The sequence below is a fragment of the Onychostoma macrolepis genome, chromosome 19 (assembly GCF_012432095.1).
Source record: "Onychostoma macrolepis isolate SWU-2019 chromosome 19, ASM1243209v1, whole genome shotgun sequence".
Lineage (NCBI taxonomy): Eukaryota > Metazoa > Chordata > Actinopteri > Cypriniformes > Cyprinidae > Onychostoma > Onychostoma macrolepis.
The window spans coordinates 33,907,262-33,932,061 of NC_081173.1; the positions used below are offsets into that span (position 1 = coordinate 33,907,262).

Consider the following 24,800-nt stretch of genomic DNA (forward strand, 5'->3'; position numbering starts at 1 on the left):
ATTTAAAATAAAACCAAACATTCTGACAAATGTTATAAAGGTTAACAACTTAAGATAAAATATATTATTCCACCAAACAAAAGTATAGAAAAAAAATCCCAAGAGACAAATAAATCTGAGTAAAACAATAAATCTTCATTGTAAAATCAATTAAATTGTAAAAAAAAAAAAAAAAAAAAATGCTGAAAACTTTATTTTTATGTGTTTGTTACTTTTGTTATTTGTGCTGCTTCTCTTGATGCTTGGTGACCATCAGTCCGACAGTTGTTCTGACAGTCTCTCCAGCTGTTCAATCTCACTGGAAACATCTGGAAAACACAACGATAGAAAATAATCAGTCAATACTTGATTGTCAAATACTTTTTCTGTTGTGTAGTAGGGTGATATTCTCTTACCCGTCCATGTGATTTTGCAGGTTTGTGACAGTGAGAGATCCATTGATCTCTTTAGTCTTGATTCAAGAGCATCTTTTATGTAGAGCTGAACAAAAACAAGGGAAGATTCAGTTTAGCAATTTTTCAACTAAATACATGCTTGTCTTAATGAATATGAAATCAGTACCTTTAAGTTATTGAACTTTTTAAGCACTTCCTCTTTTGCTTCATTGAACATGTCTTCTTTTATCTCTTCGACCGTGATTATTAACAGGTCTTGCATTCGCTTCAATGATTCTTTTCCACTCTCTGCTGCAGCTTCTAAAATAAACAACACTCAGCATTCATTCATTTTCTTTCTCATGAGACACATAAGAAAAAGGAAATGAATAAGTTCCTGGATGTGCATTTTATGAATTAAATATATTTTTGAATTGTGTTTCTTGTTATCCACTAAATAAAAAGTAAAATTTACATTACAATAGTTTGTGATTAATTGTAACTCATAATGCTATCTTATGTTTATAACAAGAAGCCATTTTATTCTGAATGGTTGTTTGTATTGATGAGTAGATGTCCTTTTTTATATTAACAATGTGTCTTTTGAGTTCAGACTTCAGTTTGGTTTCCTTTCAGAAGAGGAGGAAAAAGCAAACAAAAAAGTCAGTAAAGTTTCAAAACATTGAGTGACTAAAATTATTTTATAGCAAAGTTCCTGCTTGCTTCAGTCCCATACCTTAGAGGCTTTTTTGGTACATTTCAGTACTTATTGATTAATAAAAACAGCCAGTAACATGTTTGTATATGGACCAATTCTCACAATTAACTAGGTGCTTATTAGTATGCCTATTCTTAACATATTGGTTGTTTATTAGTATTTATAAAGCACATATTCCACATGACTATATTCTACATCCCTAATCTATGTCACGAATCCGGTCTATGAACTTCACTGACTGCACTAATCACACGCTCATCGGATCCTACGCACACACTGAATGCACTGATTACATGCTGTGGACTTCCTCAGCATTATCGCCGAGTATTGTATAGCGTTTATCACAGTCTTTGCTGATAGCTACCTCTACAGAGCCTACTTAGTTGTCTTAGTCTTGCCTTGCCTGTCTCCAGTGTTGGGCAGTAGCTAGTTACAAGTAACTAGTTACAAGTAAATTAGTTACTGTAATAATATTACTTTTTGCAGTAACTAGTAGTGTAACTAAATACTAATAATATTACAGTTACTTTCCATAAAACAGCTTAGTTACTTAGTTACTTTTGATGCCTCAACCCTGCTGATTTAAAATCTAACAATCAAATAATTCCTAGATTTATTTTCATAATTTTCATGACTCACACATGCATGTGATGTCCCCAGTGCAGCAGGCAAGCTTGGAATATGGAAACGCTTACATTCAGCAGATATAAATATTGCATTATATTGATTTTGTCAGGAAAAAAGATGATCTGAACACTGTTGTGTAAGTTTTACTTTACTCTGGCATTACATCCAGCATGTGGTACATTATATTAATATAATTAAAAATATTTTTGGAAAATTAAACAGTTTCTTACAAATTCATGTCATTTGATAAAATACATAACAAAATGTAATCGCATATGGGTAACAGAAAAATTACTTCAAGCTACACATGACAATTAATGAGATTAATACAACACTTCTACTTGAATGTCGCTATCAGTCACTATTGAGTGTTTGTAATAACTTCTGACTGTGATCCAATGTGGATTTTGGTCGAATGATGAGGCAGAAATATGTTGTTAGTAATATTCTAGAATATTTTTATCTGGAAGATACACAGTTAGAACTTCTGTGGGGCGTGAAGAAAAAGTAATGTAACTAGTAGTGTAACTAATTACTGTTGCCAGAAAGTAATAAGTAAAGTAACAATATTACTTTTGAAAGGAGTAACTAGTAATGAGTAATATATTACATTCTTTGAGTAACTAGCCCAACACTGCCTGTCTCCTCGTGTTTTGATTCCTGTCCGTGTTTCCTGGATTAACCCTTTGCCTTGCCCTGTTGGATACTGTTCGCCGATCGTAGACCCACGCTTGCCCTCGGATTACTCTTCGTCTTGCCTGTGTTGTACCTGTTTGCCATTGTTCGACCCTGCCTGTATTTCTGACCATGTCTTTGAATAAAACCCTGCAAATGGATCCGCTCGCCTCTCGTCTCGTCGGCTCCGTAACAATATATACCTAAACATAACAACTACCTTACTGTTAAACAGCAAATTAGGAGATTATTGAGGCAAAAGTCATAGTTTCATTTAAGTGTGACCAAACATCTTGTTCAATTTTAAGATATATTTTTGCTTCAACATTTTCTTCAGTGGAAGCAAAAACAGAGGACCAGGGCTGTATGAAGGACAGCTGAACTCACTTCTATTTTGATGAAGTTGTGAATGTGATGTAGATTGTCAGAGCTGGGGTAAGCAGAGTCACTCTGGATGACACTGAATTTATCAATCTGTTCCTGCACTGACTTTCCTGTTTTTCCAGTCACACTGCAGCCAAAAGAAAAGTTTATTTTTAAAACATTGTACAGAATACAGATTTCTACAAAATTGCTGTAATATGATATAAGAATTACAGAAAACAACTATGGAAATGTCCAAATACACAAATTTGCTTAATGAATATGAATTTATTCAGCTGTAATCAACCAAAAATTCGGACCAAAAGGAATTCGGGAAGTGAGCAAAACATTTTTAATTTAACATATTATTATTTTATTTTTGCATTACGATGTAAAAAAAATATAAGTGATTTTGTTAAAAAATAAATTAAAAATAAAATAAAATATTATTTATAAAATATCTATTATATAGATTCAAATATAATTGGATTTAATCCAACATTTACTTTTGGCTGACAGCTCTCAATAAAGTTGGATTTTGTCTCCTCATATTGAAAGGTTTGGGCTTTCAAGTGTATTATTAATAACAATGTTAATTAAAAGGACTTAAACACACAAACTTAATTTGTTCATGCTAATTTTGTTCTAAAAGAAATGGGGACTAGAAATGGAACGATAAAACAGAACTTACGGAAAAATCTGATCAAAATCTTCATCAATGTGTTCATGCAGGTGTTTGGCTAATGTCTTGTTCAGGTCAAAAATCTGTGTCATGTTCCTTGGGAAATGACACCCACTTTTTCTGCACAAAGCTTCAAGGGTTTGATAGCATACACTGTAAAAAATGATTGTGATTTTAACAGTAAAAAACTGTAAAATACCACAGTAATAACCTGTTAAATGATTAAGAGTAAGTTTCCTTACTATATACAGTGAATAACTGTAATAGATCTAACCTTTGTTTTCGAGAAAGTAGCCTCAGAGTCGACACTCATAGACTGTGTCTGAAACCACTCCCTACACCCTCATCACTAGTCCTACATTACTGCACTATATAGTCCACTAGACAGAGTGATTGAGAACATATGAGTGAATTCAGACACTGATGAACACCTGCTGTTAAAAACACAATCACTGAAGGAAAGAACAAGAAACAAAACTACAACTGACATACAGCCACAGCCTTAAATGAAATCAACTGAAATAAAACAGCAGAGGATGATTAAACAACTCCACAAACAGCAGCTCCACTTATTACTAACCAGTTTGACTTCATTTCTGTTATATATCTACGAATTAACAGAGGTTTATATTTTATTTCAAATGTTTTGTTTTATCTCACCATTTTGGCGATCAGTGGTTGCTTTTGTTATGCTCTTGACCCTTGACTCTTTGAGGTTAGTTTTTCTTTGGCTGTTATGACTGCGTTTGGAAACACATTAGTTATGACAAGAAAAGCCAAGAGTTTTTGTAGTTTTGGTTAAAACTTAAAAGTGGTGATCATCTTCTAATGACCTGGATCGCTGATCTCAGTTAGTGTCAAACAATGTGGCTGATTTGTAATTAATTTCATATTGGCTATAGTAGTAATATTACTCCACAAGTTAAGCTGACAAACCATTATGAAAGAATTTAAAACCTTTATGCACAAAACCTTCAGAGTTACAGCATCATTTAGAAACACACAGACATCAGGAATCAGCACATGAACCTCAACAATGGTGACTATTAATAAAAAAATTCATGCTGCAAAGCATGCTGGGTGCCAGTACAAAACTCCCAGAATGCACTGCAGCATGAATAAATTATGCAGCTGAATGTTCTTAATATTTTCTTTATTTGCTTTTATTTTGGTGTTGTTTTTGTTGTTACTTTTCAGTAGACTGTTTTGTGATGTTCAGAGTTGAACCGTTTTTTAAATTTTTAATATCGTTTTGATTGTCACCAATTTTGAGATTCATACGCTGATTGTTGATGTCTGTGTGTGTTTAATTTCTGCCGTAGTTCAATACATTTATTTGTGCATATTCTGGTTAGAGCTGTTTCACAACATTTGATTACTGTAGCAATTAATGGTGCAATTAACATATCACATGTTTAATAAGAGACTTAACATGGGATAACCAGTGAATTAAACTAGATCATGACGGTTTTGACATCACAAACATCAGTCTCTGATGATGATAGATTAATTTGGCGCTTTTGCTTTAAAAACTGTGCTTAATAAACACAGCTAATTAAAAGCAACCAAACAAAACCAATGTTAAAGAGTCACGAGTCAAGAGCCCAACTAAAGCACCCACTGATCGCCAATATGGTGACTTCAAATGAAAGTACAACAACTAAAATCTCAATAAGAGCTTTTGTACACATGACAGAAATAAAGTAAAAGTGGTTAGTAATAAGATGCTGTTTGTGGAGTTGTTTAATCACCCTCTTCTGAAATATTGAGAGATTTCATGTGTTTTATTTCAGTTGATTTCATCTTGGCTTTAGCTGTAAGTTTTGTTTCTCTGCTCTTGTTTCTCGTTCCTTCAATGATTCTACTTGTTAACAGCAGGTGTTCATCAATAAAGCTCAATCCTAATTTAATTAGTCACTTAATTCTCTCATTAATTCATCACTGCTTCAGTGTTACTTCAACACTCTGTAGTGTGGACACATAGAAGTGCTCTTTAAAACTGAGGATTTTGCTGTGGGATTAAAGGGGTTAAATTTGTGAGATGACAAAACATTCTGTGGAACGTCATTTTAACAGAAATATACCGTAAATTTAATTTACGGAACAAACTGTAAAAAACAGTAGATTACTGGCAACCACAGCTGCCGGTATTTCACCGTAAAATCAAGAAAATAAACAGCAAAATACTGTAAAACCTAACAGTCAACTTCCTGTTGTGTTTTGTGGGTCACCATTGTGCTGGAGAATAGAGCCTGTGTATAAGTCAAGGACGGACAGAGAGACACTGATGTTATGCTGCATGTTGCTTTATTTAAAGGCAATAACTGTGTAGCTACTGATATAAAGAGAATCTCTTTGTTAGTTTTAATCACGCATGTATGTGTGTTGCTGTTATTTGCAAGAGTTTTGAGTTGAATTGATGACTTTGCATAAATCAGTAAGATTTTCTTCATGGATTTAAACAAAGTAGTTCTCAATACTCTTATGCTCACATTACATAAACATTATAAATATTAGTTTATAAACAAATGGCAGTTGGATAATTTAAGCGTAGTCGGTTTCTGCAAATAAAATGTCTTAACTGAAAGGTTTGTGTATTAACATTGTATCAGTTAATGAGATACGGTTTTTCACTGTAAATTTAAACAGTTCTGTAAATCCTAAAATGTTGCTACCGTCTTTTTCACGGTAAAATTCTGGCAACCACAGCTGCCGGTATTTTTCCGTAAATTTAACAGATTTTTTTTTACAGTGTATCTGTCCATTTAAATTCAGAGTCACAAAAAAAGATGTTAAAAGGGCAAGAACATGGTGACTGATTATTCACAATATTTGAATCACACTCACATCTGATATCAGTTCCTTTGTGGAATTAACACATGACTTCACTGATTCTTCCACTCCCTTTGAGAGTTTCTGCTCCAGATCATTATAAATAGCGTCAAAGCGTTTCTCCAGTTCATTTAGTGACTTCATTAATTTCTTTTCAAATTCATTACGGATATTGATTTTTACTTCAATCTAAAACACACCCATACCACAACAGTGAATTACATACATAGAGTACATACAGAATAATACATTGGCTTCATTCTAAAAACAACTGAATATGAAATATAAGCAATTCTGACTTGTACCGTTTTCTTGTCTGTATCCAGCTGGACACTTTGGATCAGAGACAAAACTCCCTTTGCTTCATTGACATGATCTTTGGTCAGTTCTCTGTTAATGTTCTTGTTAAGATTCCTCAGGTCATCCTGCAGCTTTGGGATTTCTACAAATAAGTATTTACAAAATGTGATTTGGACTCATTTGTTCAGTGCTTTGCCTGGCTTATAAAATATTTGATAACACTTTAGAATAGGGAACACTTATTAACTGTTAACTACGACTTTTCCCTCAATAAATTTGTAATTTACTGATTATTAATAGTTAGTGCGGTAGTTGTTAAGTTTAGGATAGGATTAGGGATGTAGAATAAGGTCGTGTAGAATAAGGCATTAACATGTGTTTAATTACTACTAATAAATGGCTAATATTCTATTAATGTGCATGCTAATTAGCAACTAGTTAAGCGACCCTAAAATAAAGTGTTACCAAATATTTTAAGTTTAGATCATTTAAAAATATGCAATATATAAATGAATAAAGAGGTAAAATGAAGGCAATAGAGGATAGTTTACCTGTTTCACTTGATTCCAGATTTAAATTGTGGTCAAAGAACGCATTGGAACTTACAGTGAAAACTTGAAACTGATGGTCATTGTTTAATATTTTCTTAAAAAAAAAGAAAAATTAGCAAATTAGCAAATTAAAAAAATTATTACAATATAACAATATAAAATACCTTGATTTCTGAATTTTTAAATTTTTCTTGATCCTCATCTTGGCATATTCATTTCTATGAAGTATGCACCACACTTTTTCCTGATCGTTAAGAATGATTAAACATATATACACACACATATATAAGTTGTAAAGTCTGATTCAGTGGAAGATTATGCATTTAATTATGATAATGCACTGTCCTCTGAGTAAATTATTACATTCATTAATTGAGCTCTCACTGGCATAAGTAAAACCAGCAAATTTACTTAAAACCAGCAGTAAAAAAAAAAAAAATTAAAAAAAAATTTGTGAATGAAAACAATTACATAATGCTACACAAATACTAAATACTACTAGTACAGTCCTTTCACATTTTCCAAACCTTGTCTTTTGAGATTTGGTCACTTGGAAGCCGTGCAGATCTATAACAAAATATATTAAAAAGTTCTGAAATGTTGCATTTTTACAAATTCTCATTCTCAGAATTAGACCACTTCCCAACTCATCATTTCCTAAATATAATATTTACATATACCTCATATACATTCGTGTATTGATATCATCAGTCTTTGTACAGATGAAGTTGATGCTTTTACATTCTCCTCCTGGTCCCAGTTCTTGAATGCAGTGTTTTAATATCCCCCAGGGGTCTCTGTCAGTGATTGCTCGATTGATATCACTTACAATCCACACAGAAGAGCACTCTCTCAGTTTTTACAGGATTTAAAATATAACCGTGAGTATACGACATGCTCATAGTGGCATAATAGATTTATTGTGTGGTGTATGGCAAGATGTTCTTTTGAAAAGAGTGTAGTAATATATTTACAGATTTCCACAGGTCTTCTCTAATCTTATTGTAGTCTCCAGTCCCAGGAAGATCTAGAAGCACAATGTGTTCCAGGAGTTCATGACAGCCTGGTATCTTGATCGTCACACTCTTCACAAGTGGCCAGAACCAGCCACCAGTACTTGACTCATTGTGTTGTATGAAACTTGCAACATCGTTGATAAATTCAGAGAGCTGTTGAGATAATAAATGGTTTTCCTTTACTTTGCTAAAAAGCTAATTCAGAATGTATCATTACACATTTAATATGTGAAATATTAAACATATAAGTCTCCTTGCTTACATCATTTTTTGAGATTACCATCTTACTCACTGACAAAAAGGTTTTAATCTCAGCAAATTTGATGTCTTTTTTTAGCTCTTCTGGTGTTTTTTTATCTGCATCAGACCCATACAGAGCAGTAATCTTTTCTACAGCAACTTCCTTCAAGTCCTTATTGCTGTCTTCACTTTTATCTTTTATATCTCTGGAAAGATATTTGAGATCTTCCTCCCACTCCTACTTTGGTACACAACACACACACAAAGATACATGCTTCCATTTATTTGCGTATTTATTATAGAGAATATAGAACATTTCTCAAGGCATGGTAGGATAAACGAGGAAACCTCTTTAGAGATGAGTTCGATCTCTGCTGTGTAGTTGGAGTCAGTCAGATTGGCTTCCACCTGAGTAACAACAGCTGTACAGGCACCAAAACAACCAGACGGTAAGAGATCCTGTTTCCCTAAGATTGCATTTAATAGGGAGCTCTTTCCTTCTCCTGATCTTCCAAAAATCCCGATGGTTGCCTTCTTCCTGCTGAATGTATCAGCTTGATCTAGCTTGGAAATGATGTCACTGTTCAGGTTTTTAGTGAGTCTTTTCATAATTTGCTTTGCATTTTCCATGGCCTCCATATCTATGCACAACAGAAAACAGAATTACAGAGATGTGTGGTTACTTGTAATAATCACGTTCAGTCACATGACATTTACAGCTCAGGTGCTTGACTAATGATCGTGAGATGGTAAGCATGGGGTTTGCATGTTCTGTGTTTGTGTAGGTCTCCTCCGATGCTCCGGTTTCCCCCACAACAAGAACATGAAGGACAAGTGAATTGGAGGCACTTAGTGTGAATGTGCATGCTGTAGAGGACTTCTCGGGTCCAAAAATTTGTACCTGAACCCAAAGAGACCCGTAAATGTGATCTGGCGGGTGCAGTGTTCTCTGATCGACTCGGGTATTACACACAATGTTAAATAGACCTGGGACCCGAAGTAATAGATTGGGACCCGACCTGGACCCAGCTGACCATTTAAAGACCCAAACCCGTACGGGTCTCGGGTCCACCGTGAAGACCTCTAATGTGCTGTGTGTATGTGTGTTGTGTGGTAGCCCTGTCCTTGATATACTCCAACATCCCTGTGGTGCTAAATAGGACAAGCAGTTTGGAAAATAGATGGGTGGATGTCATATGATCCTTTTAAATCAGCGTGCATCTCTAAATTCTACAGACAATTTACAGGCAACCACATGATTAGTACTGATGTCAGATTAAAAGTGAACCGATTCAGATTTTACTTGCCTGTTGTCAGTGGTGACTCAGATGATTCATGATCACGTTTTCGTTTAGTACCTATCAGAGAATTAAATCCACTCATTATTTTTCTCAGTCAATGAATGTAAGGCAAATGCACAATGATCTTTAATTTGCATACCTTGGCTAACCATTGTAGGGTCGATGGAAAGTCCTGGAGGGGAAAGAACATATATTATTATTAAAGATGATCTATTTTTTCTTAGTAATGTTTTAAGGACTTTTTAACTCTGATTATAACCAAATTAATTGTCTCACCATCAGAGGAAGTTCTAGGTGATGGTACAGGAAGCAGTGAAGGTGTATTTTTCTTCATCCCATGAAATGCTTCCATCTCTTCTTTTGGTGCTCAAGAAATGGCTGGTCTATAAAACATTGTAAAAAAATTAAATTAAATGTAAATTAAAGAATTAATTACACATTATATAGTTTCACGTACCTATATGAATACAAATCACTGCAGATTCCAGTTGAAATGAACACTAGAGGCAGTAAAACTCCAACAACTTTAATTCCTTTTCACACAAAGTATGATTTATAGGTACAGAGTTTTGATTAATAAAGGTTTTCACACAATTACATGCTGGATATTATGTTATGACTTCAAAACAAATTTTAACATCATGTGGAATTTCAAAACTGATACTTTTGAATGTTGTCGTCACATATACAGCTTTATACGCATGAGTTTTCTGATTCAGTGGGTTTGCTTGATATGGCGTTGTACATGAGTGATGAAGAGCTCCTTTACAAACCCTGTGAAACTACAGTTCGACAAAATAGCTCAAATCCGCATAAGGAAGTTAACAGCTGCAATACCTTAAGCAGCGTAATAAAATCGCAACAATACGTGCCTGTACCAACGTAATAAAACTGTGAAGCCTGTGGTCTGTGAAGCCATTGACAAATCTGCTTTCACAGACCAAAGATCCAAAGTTAGTAAGTTCCCTGTCAAAACAAAAAGTGATAAAGGATAGGCACTTTTTGTTCTGTGTTCTGAATGACTTACCAAGACTTTTTTTTATCCAAAGTGATTTCAATTGCAGTCAAGGTTTACGTTTTATCAGGTCATATATTCCCTGTGAATTGAACGCATGTGTGCACTGTAAAAAAAATTCCGTAGTTTTTACAAAATAATTCTGGCAGCTGTGATTGCAGAATAATTTTGTAAAAAATACAGAAAAAAACTGTAAACACATTTACAGAACAAAACTGTAAAATTTACAGTATAAAACTATAATTTACAAACAGGGAAATTTGAATGTAAACCACTAAATTAAACCACACACACTGCTATTAAAATCTGTTTTGTACCTTTAACATACTGACAACCACCATAACAAAAAGAGGTGGTAAAAGAGAAAGCCACATGAAGAATCAGGTAGCTTCGCCACAAGCAGAAGTATATACTAATATATACATGGCTGCTTCAAGCGTTCACTGTCAAGTCAAGTCACCTTTATTTATGTGGTCCTTTATACAAAGCTTTCAAAGCAGCTTTACAGTGATAAACAAGAATGATTCAGTGATGCAAGAGGAGATGAATTCTGCTGTAAAGCGGAAAAAAAAACAATAGTGTCATTGTTGAGAAAACAGTGATGTCGTCGTTCAGCTCACTTTAATTCTCATCTGACAGCACCAGGACAGTCAATTCAATAATATTGCTGAATATTAAGTGTCCTTAAATAAGTAAGCCAAAAGGTGACAGTGGCAATGAACCAAACTCCATCGGTAACTGAAATGGAGGGGAAAAAACTTGGGAGGCAACAGGTCAGTCAGGGGGCCAGTTTTCCTCTGGTGAAATGAATGAACAAACACTGTCTTGCCATGGTTTAAAATCTTAAACCAATGTCTTTAATAATCTGTTTTTACCCCCTCACAAATCATACAGCTTTTTTTTTTGTTTTGTTTTTTTTTTGTTTACAAATTTATATTCCAAAATAAATAAATAAATAACAATAATAATAATTTAATAAGATAATATTAGTGAAATAATACAAAGCATAGGCTGTTTTTTTTGTTTGCTTTTTTTTTTGTAATACTAAAATTATGCACTTTTATAATAAAGGCCTTTTAATATTATATCCTTACATTTCTTGCTTTACATTAATTTCATATGATCATGTCAAAAGCTTGTTTGATAAATAAGAGGAGAATAATAAAATGTTTTTCTGTCCATTGTTTTAAAAAGATAAGCTAAAATAAGAAAATAAGTTTTGAAATTAAATTTTTAGATCTTTAAGCAGCATAATAATTTGAAGAGTTACCTTATATCTCTCAGAATAATGTCTGTGGAACAGGACAATGCCGTTGACTTAGCTTTCAGTTTGAGCAGAGTAAGATGTCCGACGTTAAATCTCATTCACCTGTGGGTATGGACTACTTGATTTGTTAAACAAAGGAAAAGAGAAAGGGGAAATGTCTGTTTTGTGAAGTTTATTTGAATTAATATTGCAATGAATAATTGTCAAATCAGTTGCATTCATAGTTTTACTAATACTGAGTACTGAATGCCTGAAATGATTTATATTTAATAAAGCATTATCATTATATTTTACTTTAGTTAAGTTTTGATGCACAGCTGTCTTCTTTCTTTCTTTCTTTCTTTCTTTTTTCCTTTATTGTGTAGAAATAAAAACGTTTATATAAAATTTGATTGCTAGTTATCAAGGTTTTTTTAGTTACTTCACAAAACCTCTCGGCTCATTATGACCATCATCAATTGTAGTTATATTTTTGACTCACATGTTCATGTCTTAATCAGGAAACGTACGGCTTTGTATAATGTTTGCATTTCCCTTTCGTGTTATTTTTTTTTAGGCTCTGCATTTGCCCTGAGGTAACATATGTTCTTAACATTCAAAATGTCCAGGGCTTTTTTATTTTTTAAGATTTTTTTCCCCCTTGGTTATGCAAAAATCCTCCAAAAATTCCCCTGGGGCCATTGCTTCTATCCATCTATCCTCCACACTACTTATACTCTCTATGGTCGCAAGGTTGCCAGATCCTAACCCACTAAATAGGACCACAGGTAGGGGAAATTGACCACACAGACAATTTAATATCATCAATTTACTTTTGCTGCATGTCTTATGCAGGAAACCCACACTGACATAGGAAGAACCTGCAAACTCCCTTTCTGCTCTCCTGGGGCTGTTGATATTAATTCAAATGATGAAAATAGCTAAAATCTAAGCAATTAATTCCTTAAAGACACAGATATGGATTTCAAATTAACATAATTTTTAAGTAGTAAAAACTCTGCTAAGACACATTTTTTCGAGTTTATTTCAAATTACAAAATTACAAAAACAATAGATAGACTTTACTTCAAAACTGACATTTTACTGTAGTAGTACACTACTGTCATCTTGCCGTGTTGGTGAAGAAAGCGGGCCGACAGTAATCTGTCGCTCAGGGGTCACCAGCTGATGAGGGACTTGCGGAGGGCCTTTGGGATGGCAAGTGCCACACCATAAAGGCCTGTCCGTCTCTCGGGGCCACTCCAGAAGTAGCAATGATCGCCTGCTGTTGTTTCGCCATTCCCATGCCATAGCACTTCACAGAGCCCTGCCAAGGAGATGTTATAGCGACAGAGCTCTCGGGACAGCAGGGTGGCAGCTCCGGGGCGAAGGAGTGTCTGGACATTCCATGTGGCTATTCGGGTCCTGCGACGAAGGTTGATCCGTACTCGTTGGTCGGGGGCAGGCTGGGGTCCGTTACCATGTTGGGCAGTCCGGCTACTTTCTCTGATCAGTTTCGTAACAAAAGGGTTTCTCCTGGGTGGGTTGTTAGCCCTCCGCAGGATAGTCGGTTGGTGGGGCTGCCACCTCACAGCATACCGATGTGCTGGGGTCATTGTTTGTCTGGAACCTACCCTGGAGACCGGCCCGCCTAGGGTGACCCTACCAGGAGCGAGCTCCCGATGGTATCGCTCTCCAGGGTCACTGAAACACGCAAGCCCCCTCGCCACGTCAAGGCCAGACCCGAGAGAGGGCTTATGCTCCCACCGATGTCGCTGACGAGGATGCGAAGGATGCCTTCTTTGACCAACTCCATCAGACTGTTGGCCAAGCCTCACCTCACATCACCATCATCCTCACCGATGCCAATGCCACTCTGTCTAGCAGTGATCGGTCCACAGACTCACCTGTCGGCACAACTTTTGCTGACAGGTCCACAAACGACAACGGTAACCGCCTACTCCTTTTCTGCCACCACAACAATCTCTGTGTTGCTGATACCTGGTTTCCCCGGAAGCTTATCCATCACTGGACATGGTACAGCCCAGAACCAGGAAAGCGCCGGACCATATTCTCATCTCTCGACGCTGGAAACCGTTTGTCACCAACTGTCGTGTGTACCGAGGAGCAGAGCTTGGCAACACAGACCATCGCCTGCTGGTGGCCCAGCTCAAGTTAAAGCTGCGAGCCAACCAGCACACCAAGACTCAGCCTCGCCTGGACTCTTCCCTACTCAGTGATCCAAACATCGCCAAAGACTTCAGTTGCGCCATCCGCCGCACCTTTGATAACCTGGCTACCGACAAGGTGAATGACTGGCAGACCTTCAAGGAAAGTGTCATCCAGTCAGCTCACAATGTCTTCGGATGCTTTCGATCTTCCCCGAAAAAGCCTTGGATATCGGAGAGGACACTCAATATCATCGACCGTCGGCGTGAGGCCCGGCTCCGAGGTGACCTGACGGAGTATCAGCGACTGAACCGCCAGCGTAATGTGGCTATAGCCGAGGATAGGGAGAAGTTCTGGCAAGCAGAAGCTAAACACCTAGAGTCCGCGGCCAATAACAACAATATGAGCCGTGTCTTTAGCCTGCTGCGCCAAGCCCGTAATGGCCCACGCATCACGACAGCCCTGGTGAAAGATTCTAATGGCAACCTTATAGCAACTGAAGCAAACTGCCTCGAACGCTGGAAAGAGCACTTCAGCCTCCTTCTGCAACACGGTACCTCCCCGGCTGATCCCGCCATCTCATCGGCCGCTAACGCTGCAGCCCCTAGTGCTGCCTGCAGTACAGACCCGGTCACACCTGAGGAAGTCAGAGCCGCCCTGGAAAAACTTAACAACAGGAAAGCCCCTGGCATCTGTGCAATAACCGCTGAGATGTTAAAATCAGGCGGTGAAAGCATCGTCGAGTGGCTTACCCACATATTCAATGAGGTGTGGGAGACAGAGAGGCTTCCCAGCGACTGGACCAGAGGAGTTATTTTGCCGTTCTGGAAACGTAAGGGTGACAGGCTAGTCTGCGGCAACCACAGAGGCATTACCCTTCTCTCCATCCCCGGCAAGCTCTTTACCAGGATCTTGCTCACTCGTGCTCTCCCAGCCATCAGAAGCAGCCGCCGTCCCCAGCAGGCTGGCTTCATGCCTAACCGCTCCACAACAGACCAAATCTCCGCCGTTCGCATGCTGATCGAGAAGACCTATGAATTCCGTAAAGATCGCCATCTTTACATCGGGTTCATAGATCTGAAGGCTGCCTTTGACACCGTCTGCCACACTTCACTGTGGAGTATCCTACATGCTCTTGGAGCACCACCCAAGATCGTTGCCCTGTTCAAGTTGCTTTATAGCAACGCTCAGAGCTGTGTCCGCATCAACGGCAGAGACTCAGGCTGGTTTCCCATCTCCAGTGGCGTTCGCCAGGGCTGCGTGGCTGCCCCTGACCTCTTTAATTGCATCATTGACCATCTGATGTCCAAGGTTTGTGACCGGGTCCCCGGAGTGTCCTTCGGCAGTTACCATCTGACTGACCTGGAGTACGCTGACGACACCATCTTGCTCAGCTCGTCCTACAGCCAGCTGAGAGACGCTCTGGGCATATACAGTGAAGAGGCTGAAAAGCTTGGCCTCCAGGTGAGCTGGACGAAAACCAAGTTCATGTATGTCGGTGACAGACCGCATCCACCTTCCCTGCGGTTTGGCAATGACATTGTAGAGCCTGTCAAGAACTTTTTGTATCTGGGATCCATAGTGACAGACAACGGAGACCTAAAACCTGAGATTACCCGCAGAAGAGCCCTGGCTGCGTCAGCCCTGCAGTCTCTCTGGAAACCACTCTGGCGGCACCAGACCATCTCACGCAAGACGAAGCTCCGGATTTACAACTCAGCAGTACTCTCCATCCTGCTTCATGGCTCGGAGACCTGGCCCTTAAATAAGACACTGGCTGCAAGATTAGATGGCTTTGATAGCAGGGTTCTCAGAACCATCGAGAACATCAGGTGGCCCCAGCGGGTTTCCAATAAAATTCTTAGATCCCGCACGTGCCAGCCCAGAGCATCCTGCCTAGCTGCGCAACATCGCACCCGCTGGTTCGGCCATGTTCTCCGCCTCCCTCCCGACCATCCGACGAGAGCCATTCTCCAGTTTGATCCGAGGGACGCAGGCTGGAGACGACCACGCGGTAGACCCGCACCCGATGGCTTGACGTCCTTGCGGGTGACCTCCAACAACATGGAATTGCTGTGGAGGATGCAGAGCAGCTGGCACAAGACCGTCAGCACTGGAAACAACTGGTTCATCTGGTCGGCTCAACGCACAGGGATGGGACGCCTCCCTACCCATCGCAGGAGCTAAAATGAATGAATGAATGAATGAGTACACTAAATGTGTAAGAGTTAATGGGAATGTAGGCAAAATATTATAACATATTTGTGTTAGCTGAGATGAAGTCAGTGTATATACAACATGCAGTCATTGTTTATTCCTTATCCATGTCTTGTAAATTCATGTTCTCTTCAATTCTCTTCGACGATCAAAGAAATAGTAACATTTAAAAAATGTTAGTTGAATGTCCAACTAAATCATTCCAAAAAAATATATGTTCCATGAATGATGTATAAATAAAATTATGCTAACGTTTTGAGAACATTTTTAAAGACCAAATAACTTTGAAAAAACATTCTGACAAGGTTAATAACTTTTAGAGAACCTTACCAGAACATGATTGTTTTATCATGTTATATATGATGGCACCTGTCTCTTTTTGACGCTGATTTGCTCCTCTGTTTCTCTCTGCGTGTTAGGCGTCTTTGCCAGATTGTTGTGCTTCACGGTCAGTCTGACAGCTTTCTTTCTAATACTTCAAGCTCTATTGTGTCCAGGGGCATGTCTAGAGCCCAGCCAGCAATCTTATGTGGGGCCCAGATGGGTGGCTCCTGGGCTCTCTAACTGGGCCCCAGCCAGTTTTGTCCGCAGTTTCCATGAGGGCCCCACATGGGTCAGCCCAGATGAAACAATGAAATGAACTCTGCTCAGTATGCATACTACAGAGTGCTAAAAATAAGACTGAAGCAGCACTGCAGTTCATTAGATAATTAAGTGATTAATCTAGTACTGATTGAGCATTAGTGACGAACACCTGCTAAAGAAAAAAGAGACGAGCAGAAACACAACAACTACTATTGACTTCCAGCCACAGCCTGCAAAACAACTGAAGATAAAGACATTAAATCTCTGAAGATCTCAGCAGAGGAGGATTAAACAACTCCACAAACAGCATTACTAGCATCATTATTACTAACCAGACTGACTTTATTTCTGTCAGATTGTCTGGAGAAGCTCTTACTGAGAAATACAGAGGTTCAGATGTTGATGTTTTATTGAAAGTAAGAGTTTGGCTTGAAGTCACCATTATGGAGAATAATGTGTGTGTGTTGAGAGGATGCAGAGGTGTTAGCATCCCGTTCCTTTTCAATTGTTGTTTGAAAGCTGGTCGAGATACTTTTACACACAACACTTTGTTGTTGGCTTTTCTGTTGTTACTATTATTATAATATGGAATGTTTGTGTAGAAATGCTGATTACTCATCAGGCTTATTAAACTAAATAAAAATATCATGAGAATAAATATGCAATGTGTACAAGAGCCCGACCCCATGAAGCCCTAGCTGTGTAGCATGTCAATTTTAATCTCCCCTCCCTACCTATATATTATTAGTGTTTAATTTTTTGTTAAATTAAAGGTACTGTTAACCTGATATTACCACACATTGTTTGAAAAAATAAAGCATTTCATTGCAAATTAAAGCATTGGTTTTATTCATATGCATGTAGAGTATAGAATATAGATACAATGTTTGTACATTTATTTTACATTTGTGGTAAAACCAATCAACCAAAAAAAACAAAAAACAAAAAAAAAAAACAGGCGGATGGAAGGACAGATAAGTTACCTGAAATGGTTTGATTGTTGTGTCAGGAATTTTCAAACACATAACAATGGGGTCACATATTCTGATGCCCCCTTTAAATAGATTAGTAGCCTGTTTTTGTGACATCGGCTTCATGAACATTGTTAAACATTTATGTCGCACACAACATGCAAAAATAGGCTACTCTGCAAAGAACTGGATTGTGTTTAATCTCATGAAATTTTAAATTGGTTTAATAAACCTGTTGAATAACCAGCATTTCTAAACAAACATTCCACACAGTCACTTTAATTTTTATTTATTTAAGAAGCGGTTAAGAATTTGTACAAACATATTCAAGAGTATATACACTACATGACACTTAAGGATAAAACATAAGCAGAGGAAATTTTTAATAAAAAAAATAAAAAAGTAGAGTTTTATCAATTTAAATGTATTAGAAAATGAATAAATAAATACAAATTGTTTAATGTAACAGTTGTACTCTTCATATTAGACCAAAATTCTTTCCTGGATAGGTTATACAGTAGAAGAGTTTGCAAATTGCCAGACTGTATTGATGCTCTCATACAGTATGCCCAATCCGCCTGTGTGATACAGTTCAAGCAAAACAGCGCCTCCTAGGGTCACAGAATACGATGGTCACAGAATTTGGTGTAACACCAGAAACGTGCCGTTTACGGGTTTGTGAGCTGACGTGCTCAGTCCGGTAACGCGCATTTTCACGCAGTGCTACACTCTTTGAACTCATGTTATGACATGTTAAACAGGAAGAGGCATTGTAATTGTACATGTTTGTACTTTTTATGAAATATTGTTACAATTATTTATCAAAATCATGTCCCAACTTGTATGAAACTTGGAATATTTATATCTGGACTCACAAATCTACTGTTCCGTTGGCTACATCCACATTCAGTATAAAAACTACATGAGGAAATAATGAGGATTTTCTTGATAGTGTTTTGATGTTATAAATCAAAGTAAGGATGCAACACTTAATTTGACATAGAAACTATTATTCAGTGCTTTATTTTGCTCTGGAAAGGAAGTAGAAAAGCTTTGTAGTTTAGTGTTTCTGTACTTTGGTCTAATTATACAATTTAAACTTCAATGTGTTTTAAACTCTGAACACAGAAAGAAAAAGCAGAATGAAGGAATGACATTTCTTCCTGGTTGTGATTCCAGTCATGTGACTGTTTAACTCACCTGTGTAGCTACTTTCATTTTTGTTTTGCTGTGTGTCGTTGTTTAAGCCAGGACAACAGACTCATACGGAACTTTTATCATGTAAGTTTCCATGTTTTTAAATATAATGTCAGCTTGTGTGTTTTTGTGTCATTAGATTTGTTTCTTGTCGAAAACTAAATCTGCTAGTGATACTAAGGGAATGAATCAACGAGTTCATGATGAATTCATCTAGTTGTGTGATTATAATGACGATGATTAAGATGCTGTTTTTATTTTGGTTATTAATATAATTATTAGATAGTTCTACAATGATTACTCAATTGAGATGATTGGATGGTAACAGGAAAAAGGTTCTGTTGTAAAAGTATTTTATCACTGTATAAATGTCTTTGTGATGTGTATCTGTCACTCAACAGCTCTTCTGTATTCTCAACAGGTTCAGATGCTTCAATCTGTTGTTTTGCCTTGTATATCATAGTGGTCAGTATCATTTTATGTAACTATTTTTGGTTTTCAGTCTCAGCTAGAGTTATTCTAGGGAATGGTTTCTGTTTTGTGTCACTCAGCCAAATGTTGACATTTGTGGACAGATGGTGGCAATTTCCAATCATATTATGTCATTTACCTTTGCAGTTCATTCCAGTTAATTTATTAATAATGGCAAACAGATCAAGCCTAACCAACAACCTTAATCTTTACGCACTGCAAAAAGCGGTAACCTAAATATGGTAACATCTAATCTAAATTGGTTCTATTCAAGTTGAAAGTGTTATTTTACATCACAGAACAAACTTATATGCATTCATTTATACCAACAAAACAATTTTTAACATATAAATCAGGTTGAAATTGCTCTTAAATTTGCAGGGTACCACTTTTACAGTGCAGGCATTTCTGACGCTAAATATTAGAGAAACTCCACCATTAGTTCACAGTTATTGAATCCACTTAAGAAAAATAAAATCAAGTTGACTACAATGTATCTGCTAAAATATTTTATGATGAGCATGATTACAGAGAATAGAGAGAAACAACTTTTTTTTTTTCTTTTTTCAGTATTGATACTTTGTAGCCTATTACTTTTGTCTGTCTGTTTGCAGAAACTGCTTTTGTAGGAACAACCCCTGTATCTGTGACAGGGGGAAAAGGAGACAATACCACCCTGCCATGTCAATTTGAGGCCAGTGACATTTTTCGTATTGATTTATGGAAACAAAAATCCATCTTTTCATGTCAGAATCAAACATGTGAGAGTGGGCGATTTTTAAAAAAAGAAGGAACATGTGATGTCATCATCAAGAATCTGAGCTTCAGTGACGCTGGGAAATATACTTTGAAAGTCTTTTACAATCATACACAGACAGTGCTGAATCAAAAAAAGGAGAGGATGTACCAACTTCATATTCATGGTAAACTCAAACTTGATCAAACCATAAGCATGTGCTTCGTGGTTTGCTTTTAATAATTGTGTGGTATTGTATGCAGGCCTGTAAACAGCATTAACACTGAATGGGACACTAATACTCCGATTAGTTGTCCCCAGTAGTGATGTCACAGTTTGGCTACTACAGCACATTAACAAGGAGACTCACAGTCACAGTCACAGTCACAGTCACAGTCACAGTCACAGTCACAGTCACAGTCACAGTCACAGTCACAGTCTTTATCTGACAAGACAACCAGGAACACACATGTAGAGCAGTGACAATACAATACCAGATAGGAAACACAGGGCAGAACTATAAATACTGAACATAACGAGGGGAAAACTAGACACACCTGGAACCAAATTAACAAATAATCAAACTAAACGAGGACAGGAAACAGGAAGGATCAAATATGGGCATGAGGGAAACAAAACACAAGACACAACAAACACAAGCCTGACAAGTGGTTTTGCAATGGCTTAATTTTAACGGTGTTTCTATTTACACTAAGAGCAAATAGCCCACCTTGTTGGCAGAGGCTATCTTTCAGTGGCATAGATGGTAACTTTTTGACTCGATCGAACCGAGTTCAAACCCGCCTTTTGCCAAACTTTTTTTTCTCTCTTTTCAAATCTCATATTGCATCAGAAAGGCATTTATTTTCAATAAAAATGAAGGAAATAATCAAAAAGTTCAAAATAAAGTATTGGGTAGGGTTAGGGTTAGGGTAGATGTAGGGAGGGCTTTATTGTGCCAATAAGGTGGCATCCATTTAATAATTTCATTTAAAATTATAATTTACACTCAATACATTATTATTGCGTACTGTTTTATAATATACTACAATACTGAGGTGCAGATAATTGCCACTATTTGCAATAAGTAGTATAAATAGCAGAAATCTTGCTGTTTTAACAGTGTAAATAGAATCTAAAGCTATTTGCACTTAGTGTATAACATATCGTTAAAAAATACTGCTATTTTCACTTGGTGTAAATAGAATCTATTGCTTAGTGCAAATAGCCATTGCCTAATTTTACATGATTACGTTTGGTCCTCCAATCCTTAATATGTGCTGATGGTCTTGATTGATTTACACTGTAAGAATAATGATTAATGTCTTTATGTTTCTCTTTAGGTAGCATTTCTGTGCAGAAAGGTGAGGAGTTGGATGATCTGTCCCATGCTTATCTAGTTCGGTATCAGTCCAGCGGAAGCACAGAGTGGAAGGAGGTTTGGAACAAGGTTCAGAGTGATGTGAACCATCATAAGTTTAAGGCCAATGACACAGGAACATACAGAGTTCTGGACTCTGAAGGAAACATCTTGATCACAGTGACAGTCACAGGTTAGAGAAGATCAGTGGATATTTGGAAATACTATTTTTAATAGACAGCTGATATGAAAACCATGATTTGAACATCACATTAATGCTAAACTTTGTGACTAACCTCCCTATAGTCTTAACAGAATCAGGTACAGAATCAAAGGTCAAACTGGATAAAAAGAATGAAATAACTGATGACACTAAACAATTTCGTAAGTAAATCGGGAGATATTGAGAGCTTTACGAAATCTTCAAGCAGTGAGTTAAAAAAAAAAATATTTAAATGTGTTCTTTTTCCACCTTCCACCTTCCCCCTTTCAGCTGTTTGGGCTTGGATTTTGATTGGGGTTCTGGCGGTTCTGGCTGTTATATTTATTGTCATCAAGATAACCCAATGTCTGAACAGGGATGATGGTGTTGGGCAGAGACGGATTAACGCACATGCTCCGGGCAATGGACCAGAGCGGGGTGCAGTTGAAATACCGCTACTCCCTCAACCCAATTTCAACCGTGGCGTGCCCCCTTAGATTTCTGAGGCAAGTGGATTTTGAATGCAGCTTCCAAAAGACAAAATTAATTCTGTTCTTTGCCGATTTCTCTCATCAGAAACAACAAAGTGCAGATGTGCGATGCAAGCAAGATATTAATTTCATAATGTAAGCAACTACAGTGATTAATGGGAGTTTTTGAGAGTGCCTGAATTCTGGCTAAGTCAATGACAATGTTTTTTGATAATGTAAATGCTATTTTGCTCTATTTCTGTACAATAAAATTGTTCTAATTAGTAACTTACAATGTTTTTATTAAATTCACGTTAAATACAAAGTCAGTCGTATTAAAAATATTTGATGACATGACTGGTACAAGTAAAAAGATGGGTTTTATGCATTGTTAAGAGATTGCACTCACATTAGGCTACTTGACCACCGCCTGTTAGATCAACTAACATGATCTATAAAAGTCCAAAATCCATTTACTTATATCTGAGAATCGAGATATCTTATGTAACCTGATCTCACAGAATTCTGTGTAATGTTCACAGACTTAATTAACCTCCGAATCTGTGGTGGCATCACGGAATCGCCGAAAATGTCCGTGATGTGCTCACAGAAGGCATCAGCCGTGGTCCATGCACGGATTCACTGGTTCAACACCAGCGCTGCATCGGACCATGTAAAAAGAGTGACTCCGATGCAGTTATACTTTCACTGGAGTACCTGACCCCACCCCTACCCTAAACCTACACAGTAAAATCCCCAGTGTTAAATCAACACTGCTCAGAGTGTATTTGGTCCCACTCCAAATAGTGTTAAAGTAACACTGAAGCAGAGTTAAAGCTAATGAGATAATTAAGTGATTAATTAAATGATGATTGAGCATTAGTGATGAACAGCTGCTGTTAACAAGCAGAATCACTGAAGAAAATAGAAACACAAGAACTACAACTCACTTCAGCCACAGCCTTTGATAAAATCAACTGAAATAAAAGACATTAAATCTCTGAAGATCTCAGCAGAGGATGATTAAACAACTCCACAAACAGCATCACCAGCTTCACTCATTAATAACCAGGCTCACTTTATTTCTGTCAGACATCTACAGAAGATCTTATTGAGAATTAACTAAGGTTTAGATGTTGATGTTTTATTGGTCAAAAAAGGATGCCACCATCATGGAGGATGGTGTTTGCTGTAGTTGGGCTCTTGACCCTTGTAAAACTGTTAATTAATTTTGTTTCTAATTAATTGCAATAGTGTTTCACTGCAAACACTTGAACATTGCTGAAACAGAAGCTTGATGTAGCAGATTACACTTTCTGCTTATAAAAGACATGACTAACCAACACAAAGTGGTTCTATTACTTGCTTTTGATTATTGACTTAAATTCATCAAACTAAAAAGCAGCCAAAAAAATATGTAAGCATATATATAAATAGATTTTATTATGGTGTTACCCAGCATGCATTGCAGCTTGAAGAATTTTGTTGATTGTCACCATTGTTGAGATTCATATGCTGGTTCTTGATGTCTGTGTTTGTCTATACGATACAATTGTTCAATAAATTTTATGCAGATGGTTTTAAAAGCATTCACGATAACTGTTGGCTGCAACATTTTCTCATACTGTAACATCAGCGGGTTAGTTGTGCAAACTCAAAACAGAATAATATTTTTAAAAAGCATACAGTCCAGCCAGTTCACAACGATTGTCTCCTCACACAGAAGCGTCTACTACGTGCTCAGTGTAAAGCACTGATCTTTCTCCTGTACAACAACATATTGTACATTGTTGCAAAGAAAAAACTAACACAGCAAGTCAAGTGTCAAGAGCCTAACCAAACTAAACACTCATCTCCATGATGGTGGCATTGTTTTTGACCAATGAAGCATCAATGTTTAAACCTCTGATAATTTTCAATAAGAGCTTCTGTAGATGTCTGACAGAAATAAAGTCAGTCTGGTTATTAATAAGTGGAGCTGGTGATGCTGTTTGTGGGGTTGTTTAATCAGATCTTGAGATTTAAAGTATTTTATTTCAGTTGATTTCATCTAAGCTGTAGAAATAGTTCCTAATTCATCTGATATGAGATTCCCTGATCAATCCTCTAGTAGACACGTTAAGAAGAGGTCAGATAAAATAGAAGTTGATTTTGATGATTTTTTAGTTCAAGGAATACAAAAAAACTGGAGTAGGGCGGTCAAGAAACAGGAGAAGAAGGAACGCCGCAGAAGAGCCCAAGAGAGAGCGAGAGGACCAGAAGATCATCTTCAAAATGAAAGCAATATTGAAACTGATGAGAAAACAGGAAACGACGAATAAGAGAATAATGAAACTGATAAGAGAGATGATTAAATTGTGTGATTTTTCAGCTGAACTGCAAAAGTTAACAAATGAATTAGAGACAGTAAAACTTTAAACTTCTGTTATAAAGATATGAGGGTTGAAAGTTGTGTATAAATATATCCTGTGTTGAAACCATA

At 37.1% G+C, this 24,800-nt stretch overlaps 2 protein-coding genes across 2 annotated transcripts; one reads left to right on the forward strand and one right to left on the reverse strand.

Moving 5' to 3' along the window:
- Window positions 1-877: 877 nt before the first annotated feature.
- On the reverse strand, window positions 878-10,031 carry LOC131525195 (nuclear GTPase SLIP-GC-like). The gene is made up of 13 exons (XM_058752561.1): window positions 9,956-10,031; window positions 9,819-9,851; window positions 8,727-9,019; window positions 8,401-8,616; window positions 8,093-8,291; window positions 7,803-7,977; window positions 7,650-7,689; window positions 7,123-7,216; window positions 6,577-6,713; window positions 6,267-6,460; window positions 3,449-3,592; window positions 2,782-2,905; window positions 878-1,003 (listed from the first exon to the last, which is right to left on the reverse strand). Exons 1-13 carry the CDS (start codon window positions 10,029-10,031, stop codon window positions 878-880), a joined length of 1,851 nt encoding a protein of 616 aa, XP_058608544.1.
- Window positions 10,032-19,150: 9,119 nt separating this feature from the next.
- Window positions 19,151-23,244, forward strand: LOC131525801 (uncharacterized). The gene is made up of 6 exons (XM_058753753.1): window positions 19,151-19,163; window positions 19,501-19,544; window positions 20,204-20,473; window positions 21,630-21,839; window positions 21,953-22,030; window positions 22,140-23,244. Coding segments are annotated over exons 1-6 (810 nt in total). The 5' UTR covers window positions 19,151-19,161; the 3' UTR covers window positions 22,346-23,244.
- Window positions 23,245-24,800: the final 1,556 nt, after the last annotated feature.

What these genes read in the sequence shown, in the direction of transcription:
- LOC131525195 (XM_058752561.1), bottom strand. Translation starts at nt 10,031, where the DNA reads ATGGAAGCATTTCATGGGATGAAGAAAAATACACCTTCACTGCTTCCT. An exon ending in TCGAACTCATCTCTAAAGAG is followed by an intron (nt 8,617 to 8,726) that starts GTTTCCTCGTTT and finishes GTACCAAAGTAG; the next exon opens with GAGTGGGAGGAAGATCTCAA. An exon ending in GTGAGTGTGATTCAAATATT is followed by an intron (nt 3,593 to 6,266) that starts GTGAATAATCAG and finishes CATTTTTTACAG; the next exon opens with TGTATGCTATCAAACCCTTG.
- LOC131525801 (XM_058753753.1), top strand. An exon ending in GTACCAACTTCATATTCATG is followed by an intron (nt 20,474 to 21,629) that starts GTAAACTCAAAC and finishes GTTTCTCTTTAG; the next exon opens with GTAGCATTTCTGTGCAGAAA. An exon ending in TGATGACACTAAACAATTTC is followed by an intron (nt 22,031 to 22,139) that starts GTAAGTAAATCG and finishes TCCCCCTTTCAG; the next exon opens with CTGTTTGGGCTTGGATTTTG.